The sequence below is a fragment of the Lepisma saccharinum genome, chromosome 22 (assembly GCF_977018435.1).
Source record: "Lepisma saccharinum chromosome 22, izLepSacc3.1, whole genome shotgun sequence".
Lineage (NCBI taxonomy): Eukaryota > Metazoa > Arthropoda > Insecta > Zygentoma > Lepismatidae > Lepisma > Lepisma saccharinum.
In genome coordinates, this window is record NC_139250.1 from 2,208,894 (window position 1) to 2,231,283 (window position 22,390).

Here is a 22,390-nt window from a genome sequence, read left to right on the forward strand (position 1 = left end):
TATACAGCGTGACAATCACATGCACCGTGCTCTCGTATTATTTATTGTATCGTTTTGTTTTGATTTATTTCATTCATGAATCACATGTTTGCAAATACATATAATATCTGTATATGCTAAAATGATTTTAGAAAATCAGGATTCATTTCTTCATCACTCTTTGCTTGTTCAAGTCCATTAGCGTTATAACACTGTATAAATTACCTTATAATGCAATGCTAGAACAGAACGATCATCTGTGATCAAAAGTAAACACGCCTGAATATATTCGATTCGAGTATCATAAGAAATGTTTGTATGGTGTAACATGTGGAAGGCGACATAAGTGTAGGATAACAATAACGTAGGCTATGCGATGTAGGTATTAACAAAATTATATCCACTAACACTTTAGTTTTGTGTTGTCATGTGTGCAATTTAAAAGTTACGTAATGCTTTACATCAAGTTCTCATTCATTTTAGGTCCAGATCAATAGAAAGCGTATTTGAACTAAGCAGCTAGTTTGTAAGAACATAATTCATCCTTCATCCTTCTGGTGGAAGGATCATTAATATTAGTTATATTCGCTTACGTTTCTGTTCAAATCTGTATGTAGTATCTTTACGATACCAGTTTATATCGTGGAATTCTGTAGGGGGTACCTTTCTAACTTTTGAAATCGAAGGACACGAATTTTGGTGTCGAAATCTTTAATCACAAACAAGGTAGCATGAATCTTTCGGTAACAGTTTCATACATCGGACACACAGTTCTTGGTATCTATTTGACCGGAAAATCATGTCAAATGTTTCGAACCCACCCTTTTTTTTTTTAACTATGCTTGCCTAACCTAACCTAACCTTATCGGAATGGTTCGTGGGGCTATCCGTCAGCTAGTCGTGCATAATGTACAATTTGCACACGTGACGAACACGATAGTAGGTATTTTTCGGATATCATTCGCAAAGTAAGCGATATCGCACCATTACGTGCGTTCGGTAGCGCTTAGAAAAATGTGTTATTTTAGTAGAAAAAGTGTTTTGGGGTAACAGTTGTATAAGCCGGAGACACATTAAGCTCGTTTATTTTCACATAAAAATCATTGCTACTTACCTCATATGCATTACAGAACATTTTTCAAGCTGGGGATAACTTTTTTCCATTAAAAACACATTGTTTTTTACATTATAATTCTTTATTTGTCGTTGCTAATTCGGCGGCCAAATCTTGACTCACGTCTGTCGTCAGCTGATATGCAGTATTGTCAGCTGATGTGCAGTGTTTCCAAACCTATGAACCTATAAATGCCGTACAAGCTATTCACAAAATTATATGAATCGAAAATTGTTCCACAAACCATTCACGTAAAGTTAGGTTAGGTTCAGTTAGGTTAGGAAAATTTAGAAAAATAAATTTCAACAAAAAAAATTAACTTTCACTACACTTAAATGTATTGCATCCTACCGGCTTGCGTAAAAAATTCATGGACTCTTCTCTCCAGTGGAAAATTTCTCTTGAAGAGGTATTCCGATAAGTAGCCCGTGAAGTGATATTTCTTGCGACCAAACATTGGGATGGAATGACGGACATTACGCCAAGCTCTCTCGATGTTTTGAGAATGAACTTCTACATTGGCGCCTCTCATTCTTTGCAAGTTTTCATGATGGATATGTCCACTTGCAGGTGTGTCGATGAACTCCACACTGTGGGTAACTCTGAGGTGCGTGTACCCTGCTCCCTGCAAGTTTATATATGCTTTCCAGCAATCTGAAATAATAATTGTTCCAGGAAGGATGAATTGCTGTATTACTTGCAGGAGAGTTTGTTCGTTGCGGTTTTCTACAGGAACCATGAAGAAACGTTCACTGTTCTTCCTTTCAATTCCTCCAAACACCAACTGGACGTGCCCTTCTATTCAAACATTTTTTGGTCTTTCCGAACTTTGCTTCATCAACTTCTACAACAACTCCCGGACCTCCCGGTCTCGAATTCGCAATCACCCAGTCTTCACACACGTGTCTGCAGTGGTTTGACCAATCCACAATTGTTACTGAACAGATGTTCAGTTCGAATTCGATGAATTGTTGACTTGGGTAGGGCAACAACAGCCAAAGCTTACAAAATTTGACGATCTTCGGTACACTTAATTTACTTTGTCCTATAAATGTACCCTGCCTTGCCGAGATTTTGAATCCACATGGAAATCTTTTATACATTAATCTACCGCGCCCCTGCACTCTTTTCGAACATATATACAGCCATTTCCCATCCCGTGCAATGTGTAGCTTACACATACTAGAACATTTCGGACATTCCATTTCTTCCTTCACGATTCTATGTTCAATTAAAAAATCTCTAGGATCTTCAATATCCGGGAACATTTTAACAACGCAACCTTGACACGTCATCTTGTCAAACTGCCGCGAGGTTGCTACACTGAGAGGGGGTTACATAACCGAACGCACGGAACATTTGATTCACGTAGTCGACGGTAATGGCGGCACGAGTTATCGTATAACGGAAATGCATGAATGACGAAAAATACCTTACTTACAGGCCAAATAAGTTGCACGATTCGAAAAAACAATTTCCCCGGTTTCAGAAAGTCCTCAAGAACGCAATTCCGTAAGTACTTTCTCGTCTTTTCGGAGCGATTTTACAATACAGGGAATTTCTCCATTTTGTTTGAAATTCGGCATACTCACTAATTTTGGCCCCCTAATCACGAATCTGCAGTCAAAATTTGGCGCTCACACGTGGAAATAGCAAAATAATCGAAATGAAGTTCTTATTTCCACACCCTCGATTTCCGAATTTCCCGCCGGTTCCGGGCTCCGCCCCTGGGGTAATCGACCTACCGCCCCCAACCGCTATCGCGGCCCCGCCTCCGCTCCGCTCCGGCTTCCCGCCTATATCTATAGACTCCCTGTTAAGGGCATGTTAGAAAGTGGCCGGATTCACCTGCCCCAAATAAGCGCCAAATTTTTACGTGAGCGCCAAATTTTAAGTGCAGATTCGTGATTAGGAGACCCAAATTAGTAAGTAACCGAAAATTCAAACAAATTGGAGAAATTCCCTGTATTGTTAAATTATACCGTCTTTTCTCCTGTAAATTTGAAGAAATCCATCTCCGACTTATACAACCGTTACCTTTTTTTTAAACTATGCTTGCCTAACCTAACCTTACCTAACCTTATCGGAATGGTTCGTGGGCTATCCGTCAGCTAGTCGTGCATAATGTACAATTTGCACACGTGACGAACACGATAGTAGGTATTTTTCAGATATCATTCGCAAAGTAAGCGATATCGCACCATTGCGTCCGTTCGGTAGTGCTTAGAAAAATGTGTTATTTTAGTAGAGAAAGTGTTTGTTTTCGTGTAAAAAGCATAATGGCACCTTGAACTATGTTCCACAAAACACAATTGGTAAGTACGAACCATGCGAAACACAAAATATCCGATTTTAATGTGTCTCCGATCTATGAAACTGGTACCAATCTTTGTGCAAGAAGTTTGTAAATATTTTTAACATATTAAGATTCTTGCACATGTATACACAATCTTAAATATTCTATCTTAAAATGTGTCAATTTTAATTCCTTACTGTTGACCAGTAAATTGAGTTATGTAGCTACATTTATTGTTTCTTTCTTGTGTAGGATGTGGGTACTTTCCATGAGAAGAGGTAGTTTATTGGAGAATGAAGCAACTTTTTGAACTTTTTCTTTTTGGGGTGAGTTTTCTATTTGATCATGTGAAAGCTATAGTAGCCACGGTATGAATGCACAATATAGAGAATGTCTAAAATTCCTTTCCTACTTCTTATACTCACTAAACATGCAGTCCTGGTAACGTATCTGGAGTTAAGATTTGGGGGTCATGTGTAAAAATTGTACACTTACGTCTATATATGTTGCAAAATTACATTCTTCATTACTGCAATCATTCTCCATACGTAAACATAACAACCATATTTGATGGTATGAAAAAGTGACGTTCGGCATTAGTTGGGCTGTCTACAGCGTTGCCACACTGTTCCTTCATTACTTGCAGGCCATTAGTTTTTGCTTTTTTACTTGAAGATCATTATTCGTTGAAGCATGGCATTGCAGACTTTGATTAGAGGTAAGTTTGGCAACGGTGTTCGAGCATTCTCTAGAAAAATGGCATTTTGCGCAGTAAGGAAGCTAGTGCTACAAAACTTACATTTTGTTACAATATGTGCTCATTGGGAAAAGATTTAACTGATATCCCCACAAACCATTTCCGGTAAGGTTAGGGTAAGAAACTATCGGTACTACTTTACTATACTGGAGACACCTATCAATGATTTATTTCACAATTTTTTACATTGCTAACGTACTATTCTGCATTGCGGAACATATCTTTAGGTGAAATAATGAATTTCTAACGAAAAATACCTAAATTTAAAAAAAAAATTAAAAACATTTCACTAATTTTTTCACCAAAAAAAGTTGAATTTTTGACATAAAGTGTATTTATTAAACCATTGACGTTAGCCAAAAAATTCACGATAGCCCCACGAACCATCACGGGCACGATGTATGCCTACTAGGTTAGGTTAGGCCCGTTAGGTTTGGTTCAATTTAGCATATATGGACAACATCGGTTTTTCTCCATGACGTGCAGAAAGCTAATGGCGGCAGCAGCAATAGCGCATCGGAAATAGAATTTTGTAGAAAACCACATGCATTAGTATTAAAATGGATCAATACTACATTACCGAACATCAACAACGCTACAGAAAATTATTTGCGTAAGTACTTTCTCCTGTAAATTTGAAGAAATCCGTCTCCGATATAGTAAAGTGTTACCAAACTATCTTCAATTTCGTTATTATTTGGTATATTAATTAATTTTGGCCTCCTAATCAGTACACGAACCATGCACGGGTAGCCTCACAAACCATTGACGGATAGCACCACGAAACATTTCCGGCAAGGTTAGGTTAGGTTAGGCAAGCATACTTAAAATTTGGTTCGCAAAAAAATGCAATACAGCTCTAAAAAAAATCCACTTATATCGGCTTTTTTCGTGATTTCCAGACGTGACGCCCTCATTTTAACAACAGATTCATGATTAGAAGGCCAAATTTAGTTAGTATACCAAATATTAACGAAATTGGAGACATTCTCTATATTCTGCATTCGCTGCGTAGCCACAAATGAAAATTTCTCAATCCAAATGTTTTTTGGTTTACAATTAAAATTTCAAAACATCAGTACTAGAGGATAATTTTTGAAATCATCCAGGATTCTGCAGTAATGGTTTACATCTTTTTGTGCATGCAGATAATTGTAAAGCTAATTAACGTAAATGGTTATAGATGGAAAATATGGACAAGGAAGAAATCATTGGGAAAATTCTGATAAAGTACCTTGTAGTGAAATCCATAAAATGTATGGCCTAGTTTCCAATTGCAGATGATTGCAAATGTGGGAATTGCATTCCCTTTGTACTTAACAGGAAAGTGTATAAGTATGCATTTTCAGTATCTGTCAATGATGGTTGTTACCAAGATTTGTGTTAGGTACTCATTTAGATGCATCATTGCAATGCAATAAGTCAGCCTATGTAGTATGACGTAGCTAGTTTTCTTTGTACTATAAGTCTTTCCAGACTAATCTTAATATTTCAGATTCTTTATGTTGTCATTTTGACAACACATTGAAGAATAACACTTTTGTGAATTTGAGTGCCTTTTTTACTTCAGTTTTGGAAAAATAGGAGCAAAAAAGCATGTTACTGGCTTAGTTCATACTTTCAGAGGGTACTATTATTGTATGAGGGAAACACCTACGATTCATATATTTCGGACTTCTTTACATTGCTAACGTGTTATTTTCGAATGTGGAACATTTCCTAAAGTGAAATAATGCATATCCATGTCTATTTCTTAGATTTACGAGTACTTACTGTTACTTGTTGTTTCGAATCTGTAACACATTATGGCCAGGATAGCGTACTGGTTTAGGGGGCGTTCTGAGAGTGTTTTGTCGATTTATGCAGTGTTGCAACCTCGTTCACCGGAAAATATCTACTTTCATGCCCGGATTTGAAATTATGCTAATACGTGGCAAACCATTGACATTAGCCTCACAAACCATTCGCGTTAACCCCAAAAACCATTCACGTTAGCCCCAAAAACCATTTTCCGTAAGGTTAGGTTAGGCAAGCATAGTTAAAAAAAATAATTAAAAATACTCGACACGTCATGTTCTAGTGAAAACACGGCGAGGCTGAAACACTGGCTACGGGGTTGCATCATCTTAACACATGGAACATTGCACTCTCGTGCAGAAAGCAAATGGCGGGAGCAGAAACAGCGTGTCTGACAGAGATTTTCGCAGAAAACAACACGTATTCACATTAAAATGGATCAAATCTACATTCAGGAACTTCCACAATGCTAAAGAAAATGATTTCCGTAAGTACTTTCTCCTGTAAATTTGAAGGAATCCGTTTCCCTCATACGATAATGTTACCCTTTCAGAGTAAAATATCTTAGTAATTGATGGTGTCCACATATTAAAATAAATCTTTCACAACAGAAACATGAAAGATCTACAGAAGGGTGCAATCAGTCCTCATGCCTGCAAATTTCACTACAAGTCAAACATACTATTTCCGTGATAATAATGATGTCTCAATTTTCATGCCACTGTCAGAACTGACCCACCTTAGTCAATCCATTATCATGTCATTAGTTTCAGCTAGATTGAATATTGATTCTCCTCCTCCCCAATTGCAGATTGATGTCTTCGTCTGTGGTAACAACACAAACATTTACCAGATGAGAAATCCATTTTACCCATCTGTTGTTAGGGTAACCAAATAATAACAACCATTATTTATTTCGTGTGATTGTCTCACTTTCCAGTTTGAAGTAGATGTTTTTGTTCAGGCAAGTCTGTAGATAGAGACAGTGTACGTTTGTAATTTCATAACAGAATAATGAATCAAAAAAAGTAATTGCTTCTTTCCATGTAAATGCAGCTAAATCATGAGTCGCACCTTTTTGTATAATTCTGATGTAGTTCTTGAATCTTTCCTGGTCAGGGCTGTCCTGGATATGGGGCATTCCACGAAAAGTAATCTTACTCCATGTAAAGAACAAAATGAATTAATCTGGAAATTGTTATTTTTATTAATTGAATTAAGGTTTAAATGTTTGTGAATGCATATAATTTGCACATTTCACAAAAATTACTGTCATCTGGGGTCTACATGCTTCACAGACAAATATAGTCAAACTTTGCTACATTTTTAAAGCGTCACACACGACCCACTTTCATTAGCTTTTCGTGCATTCAGGCCATGTCATCTTACTCAATTTTCTTTTCATTTGCTAGCAGACACCACAAAGTACTTCATAATTAGTTCATTATGAATATTTTAATCCAGTATTATGTCTAGAACCTTATGTTTTCTGTGTGAAATGTCAGACACGTAACTGGCAGGTGCCATATGCTTTGGAACTTCCAAACGCCAACATCACTTACCTTCACTTCGAGTGATGTTAGCCTTCACTTCGAGTGACGTTAACCTTCACTTCAAGTGACTTTAACCTTCACTTCGAGTGACGTTAGCCTTCACTTCGAGTGACGTTAAGCTTCACTTCGAGTGATGTTAGCCTTCACTTCGAGTGACATTAAGCTTCACTTCGAGTGACGTTAACCTTCACTTCGAGTGACGTTAACCTTCACTTCGAGTGACGTTAGCCTTCACTTTGAGTGACGTTGGTAACACTTTACTATACCAGAGACGGATTTCTTCAAATTTACAGGAGAAAGTACTTACGCAAATCATTTTCTGTAGGGTTGTTGATGTTCGGGAATGTAGTTTTGATCCATTTTAATGCGAATGCATGTGGTTTTGTACGAAAATCTATTTCCGACGCGCTATTGCTGCTGCCGCCATTTGCTTTCTGAACGAGAGCACAAAATGTCCGTATATGCTAAACTGAATGAAAGGAGTGCTAATGGAACCTAACCTAACAGGCCAAACCTAACCTAGTAGGCATACCTCGTCCCCGTGATGGTTTATGGGGCTATCGTGAATTTTTGGGCTAATGTCAATGGTTTTTGGGGCTACCCGTGGATGGTTTGTGGGAAATGAGGAACAACAGTAAGTACTCGTTAATGTAAGAAATAGACATTATTTTCGTTAGAAATTCATTATTTCACCTAAATAAATGTTCCGCAATGCAGAATAGTACAATAGCAATGTAAAAAATTGCAAAATAAATCATTGATAGGTGTCTCTGGTATAGTAAAGTAGTACCGTGACGTTAACCTTCACTTCGAGTGACGTTAGCATTCACTTCGAGTGACATTAACCTTCACTTCGAGTGACGTTAACCTTCACTTCGAGTGACGTTAACCTTCACTTCGAGTGACGTTAACCTTCACTTCGAGTGACGTTAACCTTCACTTCGAGTGACGTTAACCTTCACTTCGAGTGACGTTAACCTTCACTTCGAGTGACGTTAACCTTCACTTCGAGTGACGTTAGACTTCACTTTGAGTGCCGTTAGACTTCACTTTGAGTGACGTTAGACTTCACTTCGAGTTACGTTAGACTTCACTTCGAGTGACGTTAACCTTCACTTCGAGTGACGTTAACCTTCACTTTGAGTGACGTTAGCCTTCACTTCGAGTGACGTTAACCTTCACTTCGAGTGACGTTAGCCTTCACTTCGAGTGACGTTAGCTGTCAGAAGCGCACCTGCAACTAATCTGGCTGATATCCCAAGCATCCCAAGCGAATCTCTTCAGAATTTTAGTATGTTTAACAGTTTTGATTAATTGAAGTATAGTGCAACAGGTTTACCACTGTGAACCTTTTGTTTCTTTCGGTTGTAGTGAAAAATTCATTTTACTTGCTTTACCCTGCCTTGTCTGTCTTCTTACGCTAATTATGATGGTGAGGAAATATTATCATTAAAATTCAAGAAGGGGCACTCGGAAAAAAATGTCCAGGTAGTGATTCAAATGAAGAACCTTCAATGAGAATATTGCGAGATGGCTGCAAACAAGGGAACGGAGAATGCTACTTTGATATTTTTACTAAGCAGGCGTGATCAGTGAAATCTCAATAGAATATGGAAACTACATTTTGTGCAAGGTGTGGCTTTACTCCACTGCACTCAGAATTTAAGATCTGTGCCATTGGATGGGAAGATGTGTTTCTTATGACTGGCCTGCATACAGCTGTCAGCTCACACCTTAACTTTTTCATGATGAAGGAGAAGGGGGGACAGGAAGAAGTTAGAAGAGGAAGAAGATTATTGTAATCTGTCAGCCTCCATGGTGGATTTGTTAGCACATGGTGGCAGTGATTCTGGGTTCAAATCAGTACCTGGGCATTGGTGTTTGTCAATGTCCATTTATCAATTTCATCATATGATTCCTCATCTCCATCTTTGCAATTAGTCAAAAGTTGCAGAAAAGCAAAGAGAAGTAAACCAAATCAATTGATTATTGTAATGAAGGAATTTGTTGTGAAACCATTAAAATACACCCAGAAATACATGATGTGTAATGTAACAATCACGAGGAAATACATGATGAGTGGTTCTCTTTTAATAGGAAAGTTAAGTTCCCCGGACCATGAAGACAAATAGGGGATTTTTAATCTTGCAGTTTTGGAGGTGATGTGATGAGCACCATGCTCCGGCTGCCTTCACCCCCAGAGTTGCTTTGTGCAGGGACAAAACTGGAAAAATTCCAACCTTAGATCATCTACCATTGAAATTGAACCAGGACCTCCCGCATGGCAGTCAGATGCCCTACTGGCTGTTGGTAGCAATTTGTTATATGTTCACTTTTATATTCAGATAGACTTATCAGAACTGTACACAAAATCAGAATTCGTATCTTCATTTTTTTGTCTAAGATGTCGATAATTCCGGCCACAAACAAACTGCGAGAGAGAAATTTAGACATGGCGTGGTGCTATGCACAGGGGAACACTTTACCTTTTACCTTTTTTGAAAGAATTTCAGTTAATATGAACACTGGTGCGAAAACATACCATCCTTGTTTTGAAGCCCATTGTACAGTTATTAGATCAATGCAATTAAAAAGACATAAACATATAGAACATCCCTTTGCCATTACTTTTGCACACTACATCAAGAACATTAGTGCAAACAACAATTATGATTACTTTTTTCCCCCAGGTGCACTATATTCGGCCATTGCCTTGCTTCAGTTGTGATGCTCTAACAAAGAGCATTCAACAATGCCTGGGGCTATTAATTGAAATCCAAAGAATTGGATTACTTTTACAATTGCACATCGACAGTGTGGTGCGGAGACAAACCAGTGGGCATAATGGGTTAATGTACTCAATTTTGTGATTCATATTTTGGATGCAAATCAGACATTAGGAATTTTTTTACAACGTAAAATATATTGGACATTAATATTATACTTATTGCTGTTTTAATTTTTTAAAATTAAAATCAAAGTGTCCCCAGAAATCCAACCTGGGTCCACTTAATTATGAGGTGCAGCCTTGGAAATTTTACTGTGTTTCTTCCTTGTTCTATTTCATCAATTCCTTGTTAATCTTCATTTGCATGATTAACCTAGAGATGTACAAAGTAGAGTAGCCTACTGCATTGGACCACTTTTGCTCGAAAATACTCGATCGAATCTGTTTTCATGTGTTTCTATGTATTTATAAGATAGACTAAAATACATTTTAACATGGAGAGGATGACTTTATGTTCACTTTAGTTTCAATTTCTCTGCACCTTTCACTTCACGATCCATTTTGAGAGCCCACTACAACAGAGAAATTATGGTTACACGTGAACTACTGGACTTTGAATGTATACCGATCGTCGAATGTTCGAGCAAAGAAACTGTCCATTCCGTAAGCCATATAGAACTATTAGACGATCGAGCAAAAAGGCTTCGATGCAGCACTCTAGTACAAAGTAAATACAATAAAAAGTTACAGAAATAATGAAACCAATGCTGCTGGTGATAGCTAATTCATCTTTTATCTTCCAGAGTTTCTTTTCTGTGTGCTCGTGTGGGTATCTGTTGCATTCAATTGAAGGTGAAGTGGGGAGAGGGAACTACACTTACTACAGCTTGATGTATGAAGGTCCTATTTCCTTGAAACTCTTTACCTTGTAAGTAATCGTGTAGATATCCAATATGGTATTTAAGTGTAACTCTGATGATGATAATAATCGTCTTTATTAAAGCAGGCATATTTCGACCTCTTGGGCTGCTCTTACAATGAACCCTTTGTTCGCAGGAAACTGACAAAGCAAAATTTAAAAAAAACACATGAAGTATTTATATAAAAATATATATATTATGGAATTAGTAAAGAAGTAACAATAATATAAACAGAAAGTAAGTTACATTAATACTAATCATGATATTTTATGATAAAATAAGGAAGGACTTGAGATGACCGGACCGCTCTCAGATTTTCTTCATATTTGGCATACTCACTAATTGAGGCCTCCTAATCACGAATCTGAAGTTAAAATTTGTCGGAAACGTCTAGAAATTGCAAAATAAGCGAAAATAAGGCATTAGTTTTCGGAATGGAAACTGCCGATTTTCGCGAAATTTTTTGTTTCACAACCAAATATATATATTCCTGATACTACCACGACACCAAATTTTAACTATGTTTGCCTAACCTAACTGAACTAACCTAACCACGCACCAATGGTTCGTGGAGCTAGCGTCAATGGTTCACAATTTCTAGATGTGACCGACAAATTTTAACTTCAGATTCGTGATTAGGAGGCCTCAATTAGTGAGTATGTCAAATATGAAGAAAATCGGAGAGGGGTCCGGTCATCTCAAGTCATACCTAAAATAATAATGATAATAAGTGAAATAAAATAAAAATAATAAAAAATACATCAAATTGAAAATACTTAAAAATTACAGAATTGATAAAAAGGGGCAATAATATAAACACAAAGTAAGTTACATATAATACTAATAGTTGCATTATTTTATGGTAAAAGTAATAATGATAATATTAAAAAGAAAGAATAATAAAAACAACCAGGAGAAGTTTTTTTTGGTCCCTTGACTAGTTTTGATGCTTTTGCTGTTCCAACAGGCATTGCTCAAGGTTTGTTTTGAATATGGTGTGGGTATTTATAGATTTCAGCATCTGATGTCATATACATTAGAATACATAATATTTGTAGAAATATTTAGGGGGTGTGGGATCCTGAACAGTTGTGGAATTTTTAATTGGTTATTTCTTGAAGATTTGGGTACTAAAAATGTTCGAAGTTTCTTGGAAATGGTAGTTTTTATTGCAGAAATGTGAAAACTATCACTTGAGAGAGAAGTAGTGTGTATAATTCGAATTTATCCGGAACATTTCCCATATTTGTTGCATTCCAATCTTGTACCACACGTGCCCTAGAAATATGGGGTCACTAAATTTTCTACTTAACAAGGATGTGTTTATGAGGGGGACGGGTGCAAGGGGTCCGAACCCTGCCTCGTCCCGAAAGACTTACCAAGTATTAAAATTAAATAATGAAAATATACTTGTTTAGCATTTGTTATATAATTGATGGTTATTTCCGCTGAACTTATTGGAAGGCAAGGTAGTGGAATCATATGGCTTTGATGGACAGTTCCAATGATTTATGCACACTACTACTTACGACAATATGTGTAAAATATTAATCAGGAACTTTACTTTTTGTCAATCGCCTTTTTTATTATTCAATAAATATTCAATTCTTTATCTCTTTGATATTAATTTCCTTACCAGGATAGTTGTTTTTACACAAATGTTGGCAATCTTAACTACATGAAAGATATATAATGAATACATGCTCTTATATCTCGATTCTTATACCATATTTGTACCAATTAATGTAATTATAACAATATAATATTAATTAATTTAATTAAATATAATTTTTCTAATTAAAATGTTGTTTTATTATTATTGAGATAATTAGTTGACCCCCAAATATATTTCTGGATACATGCCTGCTATTTTCCTAATTTATCAGTTTATTTATTATTGGTTCCAGACAGCATGAACATTCATAGAAATTAATTATTATATTTCTTCCTTCATTACAGATCAGGTGATGCAGACTTGTATATATCGCAGCATATATCGAAGCCAACCTACGAACTTGACTCCCACTGCCTGCTCTCGGCCTCCTGCGGTGTTGACAACATTGATATTCCCAGAAGGTATTGGCAGTTTCTGCAGTTTGTTTTTAATAGTGAAAAAGTTATTTTCGTGCATTTTTATCCAAGTTAATTTTACCACATGTTTTTTTTAGTTCTTGGCTCTTAGAGATCATATTTATTAATTTGTATTTTCAATAAATTAAAAATACAAAATTTTGTTACATGAAATGAGTATCTTTTTTGTGCAACGACATTTCGGGAACAACTGTTCCCTTCTTCAGGTCTTTTTTTCCCCTCGGCTATCTGAAATATGTCGTAGCCTCATGAAACATGTCATTCGTCAGGAAAAAGGAAACTACAAATTTGGAAAATGCTTCTAAAATCTTTGCTTCCCCCATTTTCTCTATCATTTGTTAAAACTATCACTATAAAACCTTTGCACTAAAAATCCTATGTACAATTAAAACATTAAAAAAAATCATATTATTGTTGTTGTATATGTTTCCAAGTGCAATTGCCATAAGTTACAAAAATTAGCACATGTTATCTGGGCTATGTACTGTACTTCCATAATCAGCCAGAGCGTCATCGCTTTGTAATCAAGGCATCCTGGGTTCGATACCTGGTGGAGGCACATAGTGGTTTGGATCCCACTTTAAGCTGTAGGTCCAATCCCGATTAGCCTTACTGTGCATAAAGTGGACTTAAAACACCAAATCAAACAATCAATAAGCAGCCAGAGGTATTTGCGATTAGCCAAGTGTGGCGAATCAAATCAATCAATCATGTGCTTCTGTCAGGGCCAGTCCACATCAAATCATACAGCCATTTAATTTAACCCACCACCCCAAATTTTCATCAAATTCCCTACATTTGGTTTAGAAGATGCAGGGGGTATAAAATATGCTGAAACACACCCGCAGCAAAAAAATGGAATCTTGCATTCCATTATTTCAAGACCTTATTGTTGTAAATTTGGATTTGTCTTGAGAAATAAGTAAGCTTGCTTAAAGGAATACAGGTTCATGTTCTCTAGGGTTAAAGAAAAAATAATCAAAAGTTTATGGGTCAGTTTCAGAATAGTTTTTCACCATGAGCTCTGTTTTGATAGTGGATGAAAATTGCTACATCATCATCATTCTTTGCCATTTCCTGCCTTTGGCTGGGTCTGCATAGAAGTCCAGCCTCTCCATTTTTTCCTGGTCTTTCGCCACGCCTCTCTTTCCACCGACATCTTGGTCTCTCCCTTGGCCTTATTCCCACTCCTTGTGCACTGTAAGCTCTTACTGGTAGTCTTTCTGCATCCAGCCTCTTCATGTATCCCAACCATCTCATCTGTGCCTGATCTATCCTGTCCTGAAGCTTCACCACACCCACTGTCTGTCAGATCTCCTCATTCCTTATTCTATCCCTTTTAGTCTTCCCCAATATGCTCCTTAAAAATTTCATCTCCACTGCCTGCATCTTTCTTTTGTCTCTCTCTGTTATTGTCCAAGTCTCTGCTCCATACATAATTGTATAGTACCTTTGTTGCATTTCATAGGTACATCCCTGTTCCTTATTAATCTTCAAACACTTTGATATAGTCTACCACCCATTTCTCCTCTTCTGTTTACCTCCTCTCAATTATGCTTCCTAGATATTTGAAGCTCTCCATTTTGATAGTGGATGAGAATTGCTACAGTGATAACTTAATATAACGGGTGTACACAAATGAATATCGGAGTTTTAAACTTGTATATTTTCTATGCTATACACATTACAAATATGAACCATATATGAAATGAAAGAGTAAGTCACCGAGTTTCGAATCTACGCATGCGCAAAATTAGTTTCGTAACTCTGCCGCTTGGCAGAGCCATTCGTAGATGGCAACTCCCAAGCGTAAGTCTTTTTGTGTGTTGGAACTCGCAAGGTCTAATTCAGTTGTTACAGTTCAACGGGCATATCGGCGAAGATTTGGAAGTGACACCCCCCCCCCCCCAATCTGACAACAACATCCGTAGGTCTTATAACCAGTTTAAGACGACAGGATGCTTGTGTAAAGGTAAAAGTTCCGGATGGCCGCGTGTATCAGGCGAGAAGGTGAAAAGTGTCAGAACGGCTTTCACTCGCAGTCCTAGAAAATCTGTCCAGCAGGCGAGTCAAGAACTAGCAATGCCAACAATGACAGTGTGGAAAGTGTTAGGGAAAAGACCCCAAATGAGACTGTACCGTCTGCAGCTGTTACAGGCCCTAAAGCCTGCAAATCATTTGGCTCGTAGGAACTTCTGCACACAAATTCTTAATCAAGAAGATGACTATTTTCTTAGTCGTGTGATTTTCAGCAATGAATTCACATTTCATCCAAGTGGAAAAGTGAACACACAAGACCAATACCATACCACGAAAAGCAGGACCACACCATGATGCCACCTCCACCGAATTTCACTGTGAGTACGATACAGTCCTGTAAACAGCATTCACCGGGCATATGCCACACCCACACACGTCCATCGGACCACCACATCTGGTAGCGCGATTCATCACTCCATAGGACGGATTTCCATTGTTCGAGAGTCCAATGGCGGCATTCCTTGCACCACTGTAACCGACTGGTCGCATTGCAGGCTGTGAACTGCTGCGCGGCAATGAAAACCAAGTGCGACGATCTCCCGGCGGACAGTACGATCACTTGCAGCACTACTGGAAGCTCATCGAAACTCCTGTGCCACCATCTGTAACGACGCCTTCCGGTTTGACTTCACCACACGTTTCAAGCATCGATGGTCACGATCTGTTAATATTTTTGGTTTACTGGGTCTGGGTCGGCATGGCATGACCCCCTCTCGCTCCCACTTCACGATAACATCACTCACTGTCGACCGGGGTAGCTGAAATTTGTTGGAAATCTCACAGGTCGAATGCCCAAACCTGTGGGCTCCAATGATCATCCCTCTTTCCGCCTCACTCAGTTCGTGTCGTCTGTCCATATTGACTGCTGTAGCTGGTAGGAGTGTATTCTCAACCGGCAATGCCTTTTATAGGTTGTATGACATGTACAGACAATCCCGAACACTTTTTGAGGGGTGTCCGGTGACTAATGGCAACATAGTGTGTATGAAGGGTCAGGGGGAATAAACAAGCTAAGTAAGTAAGTGGCTCAGTCGGTAACGCGTCTGACTACCATGCTAAAGGTCCCGGGTTCGATCCCCGGCCGGTTCAAATCCGGGAACTTTTCTAACGATGGAAGCGGCCCCGGCGCCCACCCAGCGTCGAATAACATGGGTACCTGGGGGAAACCCTGGGGGGTAAAGGCGGCCAGGGGCGTGATGCTGATCACATCACCCCCACTCACGACCAGATCAAGAAAGTGTGGGGCGTTACCCCCACACCCCCTATACGCCTTCATGGCGTGGTGCTATGCACAGGGGAACACTTTTTTTTTTTTTTTTTAAAGTAAGTAAAAGAGTGGTTTCATTTCCTGCCATGTAGATGCTGTACTGGGCTTTACAACATGCTGTCTTTCATTTGACTTCCAATAATTAAAGCATATATCCCCCCCTCCTTTTTATTTTCATGTTCAGTACAGTTTTGCAACTAAAAGTTCATTTTCTGTAATCTGACGAAAGTTGACATACCTGTTGTCTTCCCTTGATATGAGTATGTTAGTTATGAGTAAGCATTATTGAATTCCCTGGAAAAGTTTGACAAAATAGTGGGAAGCCTGTTTTCATTAAATTTCAGAACTTGCCCGAGAGAATCTATTCATCATTCGTCACCAGAATAGCTTCAAGACTTACTTTAAAATTAGAATAGTTCGTGAAGAATCTCTCCAATATGTTGTCACAATCCTGTCTCGTTATTGAACTTTCAGATTTGCCAGGCCCATTGGAATTGGAGTCTACGGCCACCCGTCGCATGAAGTGAGCAGGTACCTCCTGCAGGTGATCCATCAAGACTGGGAGGAGAGTCTTCACTACCAGGACCTCGATGAAGAGGCTGCTAACTACCCCAGTCCCGAGAGGAACTTCTCTGGAGGAGAGGTAAGACCATTTCTTCTTCTTTCTCTAACCTTTATACCTTTACTGCATCGAGGATGCCTCGACCCGCTGTTTCTATTCTTCCCCGTTCATGACCTTCTTTGTTATTTCTATTTTTCTTCATATTTCTTTCACCATGTCCTCGTATGACTTCCTTGGTCTATTATTGGGCCTTCTTCCTTCTGGTCTTGCCTCCAGGAACTGCTTGGGTTTCCTTTCCTCCTCCCCTTCTGGCTACGTGGCCAAACCATTTAATTTGTCTTTTCATGAGTTGGTTTACAATTGTTTTGCTACAGCTGTTCCCTTATCCTCTCCAGTTCTTACTCTGTCTCTTCTTGTTTTCCTACTATCTTTTGGTAGCATTTCTCTTCTACAGTTGTTATCTTACAAGATACTTTCCTTTCCTTGGCCAGCTTTCACTTCCATACAGTAGTATTGTAACTTATTTCACTTCCATACAGTAGCATTGTAACTTATTTCACTTCCATACAGTAGTATTGCAACTTATTTCACTTCCATACAGTAGTATTGTAACTTATTTCACTTCCATACAGTAGTATTGTAACTTATTTCACTTCCATACAGTAGTATTGTAACTTATTTCACTTCCATACAGTAGTATTGTAACTTATTTCACTTCCATACAGTAGTATTGTAACTTATTTCACTTCCATACAGTAGTATTGTAACTTATTTCACTTCCATACTGTAGTATTGTAACTTATTTCACTTCCATACAGTAGTATTGTAACTTATTTCACTTCCATACAGTAGTATTGTAACTTATTTCACTTCCATACAGTAGTATTGTAACTTATTTCACTTCCATACAGTAGTATTGTAACTTATTTCACTTCCATACAGTAGTATTGTAACTTATTTCACTTCCATACAGTAGTATTGTAACTTATTTCACTTCCATACAGTAGTATTGCAACTTATTTCACTTCCATACAGTAGTATTGTAACTTATTTCACTTCCATACAGTAGTATTGTAACTTATTTCACTTCCATACAGTAGTATTGTAACTTATTTCACTTCCATACAGTAGTATTGTAACTTATTTCACTTCCATACAGTAGTATTGTAACTTATTTCACTTCCATTCAGTAGTATTCTAACTTATTTCACTTCCATGCAGTAGTATTGTAACTTATTTCACTTGCATGCAGTAGTATTGTAACTTATTTCACTTGCATGCAGTGGTATTGTAACTTATTTCACTTCCATGCAGTGGTATTGTAACTTATTTCACTTCCATGCAGTGGTATTGTAACTTATTTCACTTCCATGCAGTGGTATTGTAACTTATTTCACTTCCATACAGTAGTATTGCCCTCCTTCTATTTATTATTTTCCGAACATTGCCTGGTTCAATTGATAGTATGTATTATTTGCTTTTCATACAGAATTTTAAACTTCTAGCCCTATTTTCCCATTTCAGAAGTGTTAATATTGGGAATCAGCATTTTCTATTTGATTGAATTGTTGTTTTGAGTCCACTTTATCGACAGAGAGGCTAATCCGGACTGCAGTAAGATCTGAACCACTGTGCCTCCACCAGGTATCGAACATGGGGCGAAATTGAAAAAGTGTCGATTTTACATTACTTGCTAACATGTTCTAGTAATGTGCTATTATCTACTTAACATATGTGTCCTACATTTCCCTTGTAGTGATCTGGTAAACCTAGCGCTGATGGCTATTCCCTCAACCAGTGTAACAATGTGTCTGGGTTTTTCTCTTACCATTAACCAGTTGTGGCTGGTAGACAAGGAAAGGAAAATGAAAGCAAATTTGTCAGAGTCTATTGATTTCGTGTATTTTACTCGTCTTTTCTGCCACAATGGAGTAATCAGATGAGCAATGATGAAATTGATGAAGGGACACAAGGAACACCCATGTTTATTTGTTTTAAGTCCACTTTATGCACAGGAAGGCTAATCGGGATTAGACCTACAGTTTAAAGTGGGACCCAAATCACTTTACCTCCACCGGGTATCAGACTTGTGATCCCTTAATTACTAGTAGACGACGTTATCACTATGCTATTGGGGAGTTCAACCCTGGCATCGGAGCACACTAACCACTCTGCCACGAAGGTCGGCAGAGCCAATTTCAATCTTGTTTTAGGATGGGCCACCCTTATAACCAGCGTTCAACATTTCCAATTTGTTTTCAGGAAGTGGAGGAGGAGTCGTTCCTGTGGAGTCTGGTGTGGTCCGTAACGGAGATCGTTTTGGAAGTTCTGCTCCTGTGACATGCCCACGTTATTCTACACTGCCTGCTGTGTTGCCGACAATGCCCGTTCCCTCGACGGAGAGTTGATTAGTCATTTTGTACAGATTTTGTGACGTGTATATACAGATTTGCCTGGACTAGCCATATTGATACAGGTACACCTACAATATTTTAATTTTAAACGTTGATATTTCACATGTACAAGGCAGGTGCAAAAAGTCAGTGTCATGATCAGAATGGCATGTTTTTATGCTTTTTAACCCTTACCTGTGCCATACAAAAACTTACCTGAGGGGGAGAGGACTCAGAGGCCCATAATTTTTTATCACTAAAATTCAATAAATCACTTTGTTATTGAATCACTGCTTCCTTAGCTGTTTATATAGGTGCAATTATATAATAATTACAAAAATTACATCATTAATAATAAAAAATAAAAGAATGGAGAGCTGTAATTGCGGAGGTCAAGGTTCATCCAGAACTGTAGTGCGGTATTAGTTAGTAAGTAATAGAAAAATAAGAACCAATTATTGTATGAGTGTCACATATTTTATCGTTCGCTAAACCTAAAAAAAATAATATATTAATGGGTCATTTCACGAAAAGTGGTTTTACGCCATGTAAATAAGAAAATTAATTAATCTAAAAATTATTAATGTTTTAATTGCATTTGTTTGCGAATGCATGTAATTTCCATTTTTCACCAACATAAATAACTAGTAGCTGTAGCCTATATGCTTCACAGACAAATTAAGTCAAATTTTGCTACGTTTTTAAAAATAGGCTTTAAAAATCCTAAAATAGGTTCTAAAAAATCTTAAATTAGGCTCAAAAAAGCCTGAAGTAGGTTCCAAAAAATGTAAAATGGTTCAAAATTCGGGAAAAATACTGATTAGGTACAGCCGTTAAGAAACAAAATTTCAATTTTTGGATACATTGCAATCACACAGACCCTTCATATTGTTAATATATATTTGTGTTTGTGGGGTGAGAGGTGGTAATACGTAAGGTTGAAATATAGAAAATATCTGCATGTACTCTTGAATTTTTGAAAATATCGCCTTTAAAACCAGGAATTGTAGTTGAATTTTATCAAGGTCCTAGAGTGACCAACCTGAATACATAACAATTTTTTTCATGTTATCCAGTCAAACTCCACGTTTTGTCTGCAAGGATTTATAACATGATATTTCAACATAAAGTCAGTGGTGCAAATTTGAATGTTGAAACATTACTTTGCAAGGCATGAATGCCACAAAGCACAGAACTGAAGCGAAGGTGAGCAAGACCACATGGATAAGAAATTTGCACTTTGGACCGTGCAGTGGTGCCAGACATTTTGCTTTGTTTAGAGTTTTGAAAAACATAGACTTGGATCAAGGGAAATCGACAGAAAATTTGTTTCAAGCACGTTCATCATTTACTTTTTTTTGGTTCCAAAGCAAGATAATACCTCTGTGTGATACAAAAAAAAATCCTTACAAACCTTAAAAAATACATAAAAACCTAAAAAAAAGGTTTGATTTAGGTGGATAAACCTGAAATAGGTTATAACAAGCATATAGGTTATTTTAGGCACTATAAAACTTCGTCAGTTGTTGAGTTTTTAATGAAGCGTTGACATAACTTATTATTTCTTATTTACCTGCAAGGGAAAAAAAATAGGTTAAAAACCTAAAGAAGTGTAATAATGAGGTAGCAATTGCCCTGTCCCAATGTGCATCCTTCCATATTTGATTTGCTTATTGGAAAAACACCAACCTTCATGTGGGAGGGGTTAGCACAGTGTAACAAGACACTAGGGGTCCTGGGTTCGAATCCCAGCCTGGACATAGATGTTCTTTGTGACTGTCCTTTCATCAATTTCATCACGTCATCGCTCATCCTCATCGTCTCGATAAATACCAAAAATCAAATCAAATATTGGACAAGGGATATAATGAATAGCAATTCATCGTCATGCTTACAAAGAATCAAGGTTCAAATCTGCCCATAAACCATAATTTTCCATGAGTGTAACTAGTGTGTGGCTCATTTAACAATATATTTGTCGTTATATTGCAGGTGCCAGAGACCTACGAACGAAGATGATAGTTATTTTTGATTGAAGACTATGTACGTTCAGTGACAAAGGTTTTTCCTGCAAGCAACTGGAAACTTGACTCTCTGATGCCGATTTGTGAGTTTACAAGCGCCTGATAAATAAGGATTGTTGGTGCCTGCCTATTGAGCACTTGTAAGCCCAAAAATACCACATCAGATGGTGACTGATTGGGAGAGAACTTTTGCTGCTGACTTTTCAATGAATGTAACAATAAATAAATCAGGAAATGGACTCTTTCATAATTGTAATAATGTGTAAATAAAAATTCATACTTTTTCATATTATCTTTCATTACTGTCTTACCTCCAATGATTTAACATTGTCACAGTATGTAGGTTGGCTGTGTACAAGAGGCCTAACGTTATTGAAGCAGCAGTATTTTCATGTTAATGACATTTTGATCTGTTCCATGCCGTTACATTATTAGTGTACTTTTTATGGCACTTTTGGCAAATCACGATGACAAGGATGAGTGATTAGATGAATTATGAAGGGGTTAGGACTTGAACCAAGGAACTTCTGTGGTGAGATCGAAAATAAACCACTTAACGCTCTCAGCATCCTATCCAACACACCCACCATTCTCGTACCACATTTTGCAGCAGCAAAAATATCTAGTGCGAAGACATCTCAAAATTCAACAGCAATGGATTTATACAAGTCACGGGATTAGTGGGGATGACTGTACGAAGCACCAACTAGGAAGACAGTTCTGCGTTCTGCCTTATGATTGGATAATGGGCAACTGCTGCCAAACCAAACACCAAGGGAAGTGCAGAATTCTCTCGTATGCTACATTCTGCATATCGTCACATGAGAACTATAAATGGGTTTCAGGTGCTGTCGGGATTCGCACAGCTG

At 37.7% G+C, this 22,390-nt stretch overlaps 1 protein-coding gene across 3 annotated transcripts; it reads left to right on the top strand.

Annotated features, from left to right (window-relative positions):
• The first annotated feature begins 230 nt into the window (after positions 1 to 230).
• On the top strand, positions 231 to 21,800 carry LOC146004679 (UPF0669 protein C6orf120-like). Of its 3 annotated transcripts, none has more exons than XM_083143607.1 (7): positions 231 to 361; positions 3,642 to 3,715; positions 11,028 to 11,152; positions 13,104 to 13,220; positions 17,017 to 17,185; positions 19,367 to 19,580; positions 21,490 to 21,800. In XM_083143607.1, exons 2-6 carry the CDS (start codon positions 3,683 to 3,685, stop codon positions 19,442 to 19,444), a joined length of 522 nt encoding a protein of 173 aa, XP_082999733.1. In that variant the 5' UTR covers positions 231 to 361; positions 3,642 to 3,682; the 3' UTR covers positions 19,445 to 19,580; positions 21,490 to 21,800. The 3 variants fall into 3 exon arrangements, with proteins under 3 accessions (XP_082999733.1, XP_082999732.1, XP_082999734.1); XM_083143606.1 differs by having other exon boundaries at positions 231 to 357; XM_083143608.1 differs by lacking the exon at positions 3,642 to 3,715 and having other exon boundaries at positions 231 to 357.
• Positions 21,801 to 22,390: the final 590 nt, after the last annotated feature.

Bases quoted from the DNA above. Each gene is read 5' to 3' on its own strand.
- LOC146004679 (XM_083143607.1), top strand. From the start codon at position 3,683: ATGAAGCAACTTTTTGAACTTTTTCTTTTTGGG. The intron at 3,716-11,027 runs GTGAGTTTTCTA...TTTATCTTCCAG, and splicing joins TTGAACTTTTTCTTTTTGGG to AGTTTCTTTTCTGTGTGCTC. The intron at 11,153-13,103 runs GTAAGTAATCGT...CCTTCATTACAG, and splicing joins TCCTTGAAACTCTTTACCTT to ATCAGGTGATGCAGACTTGT.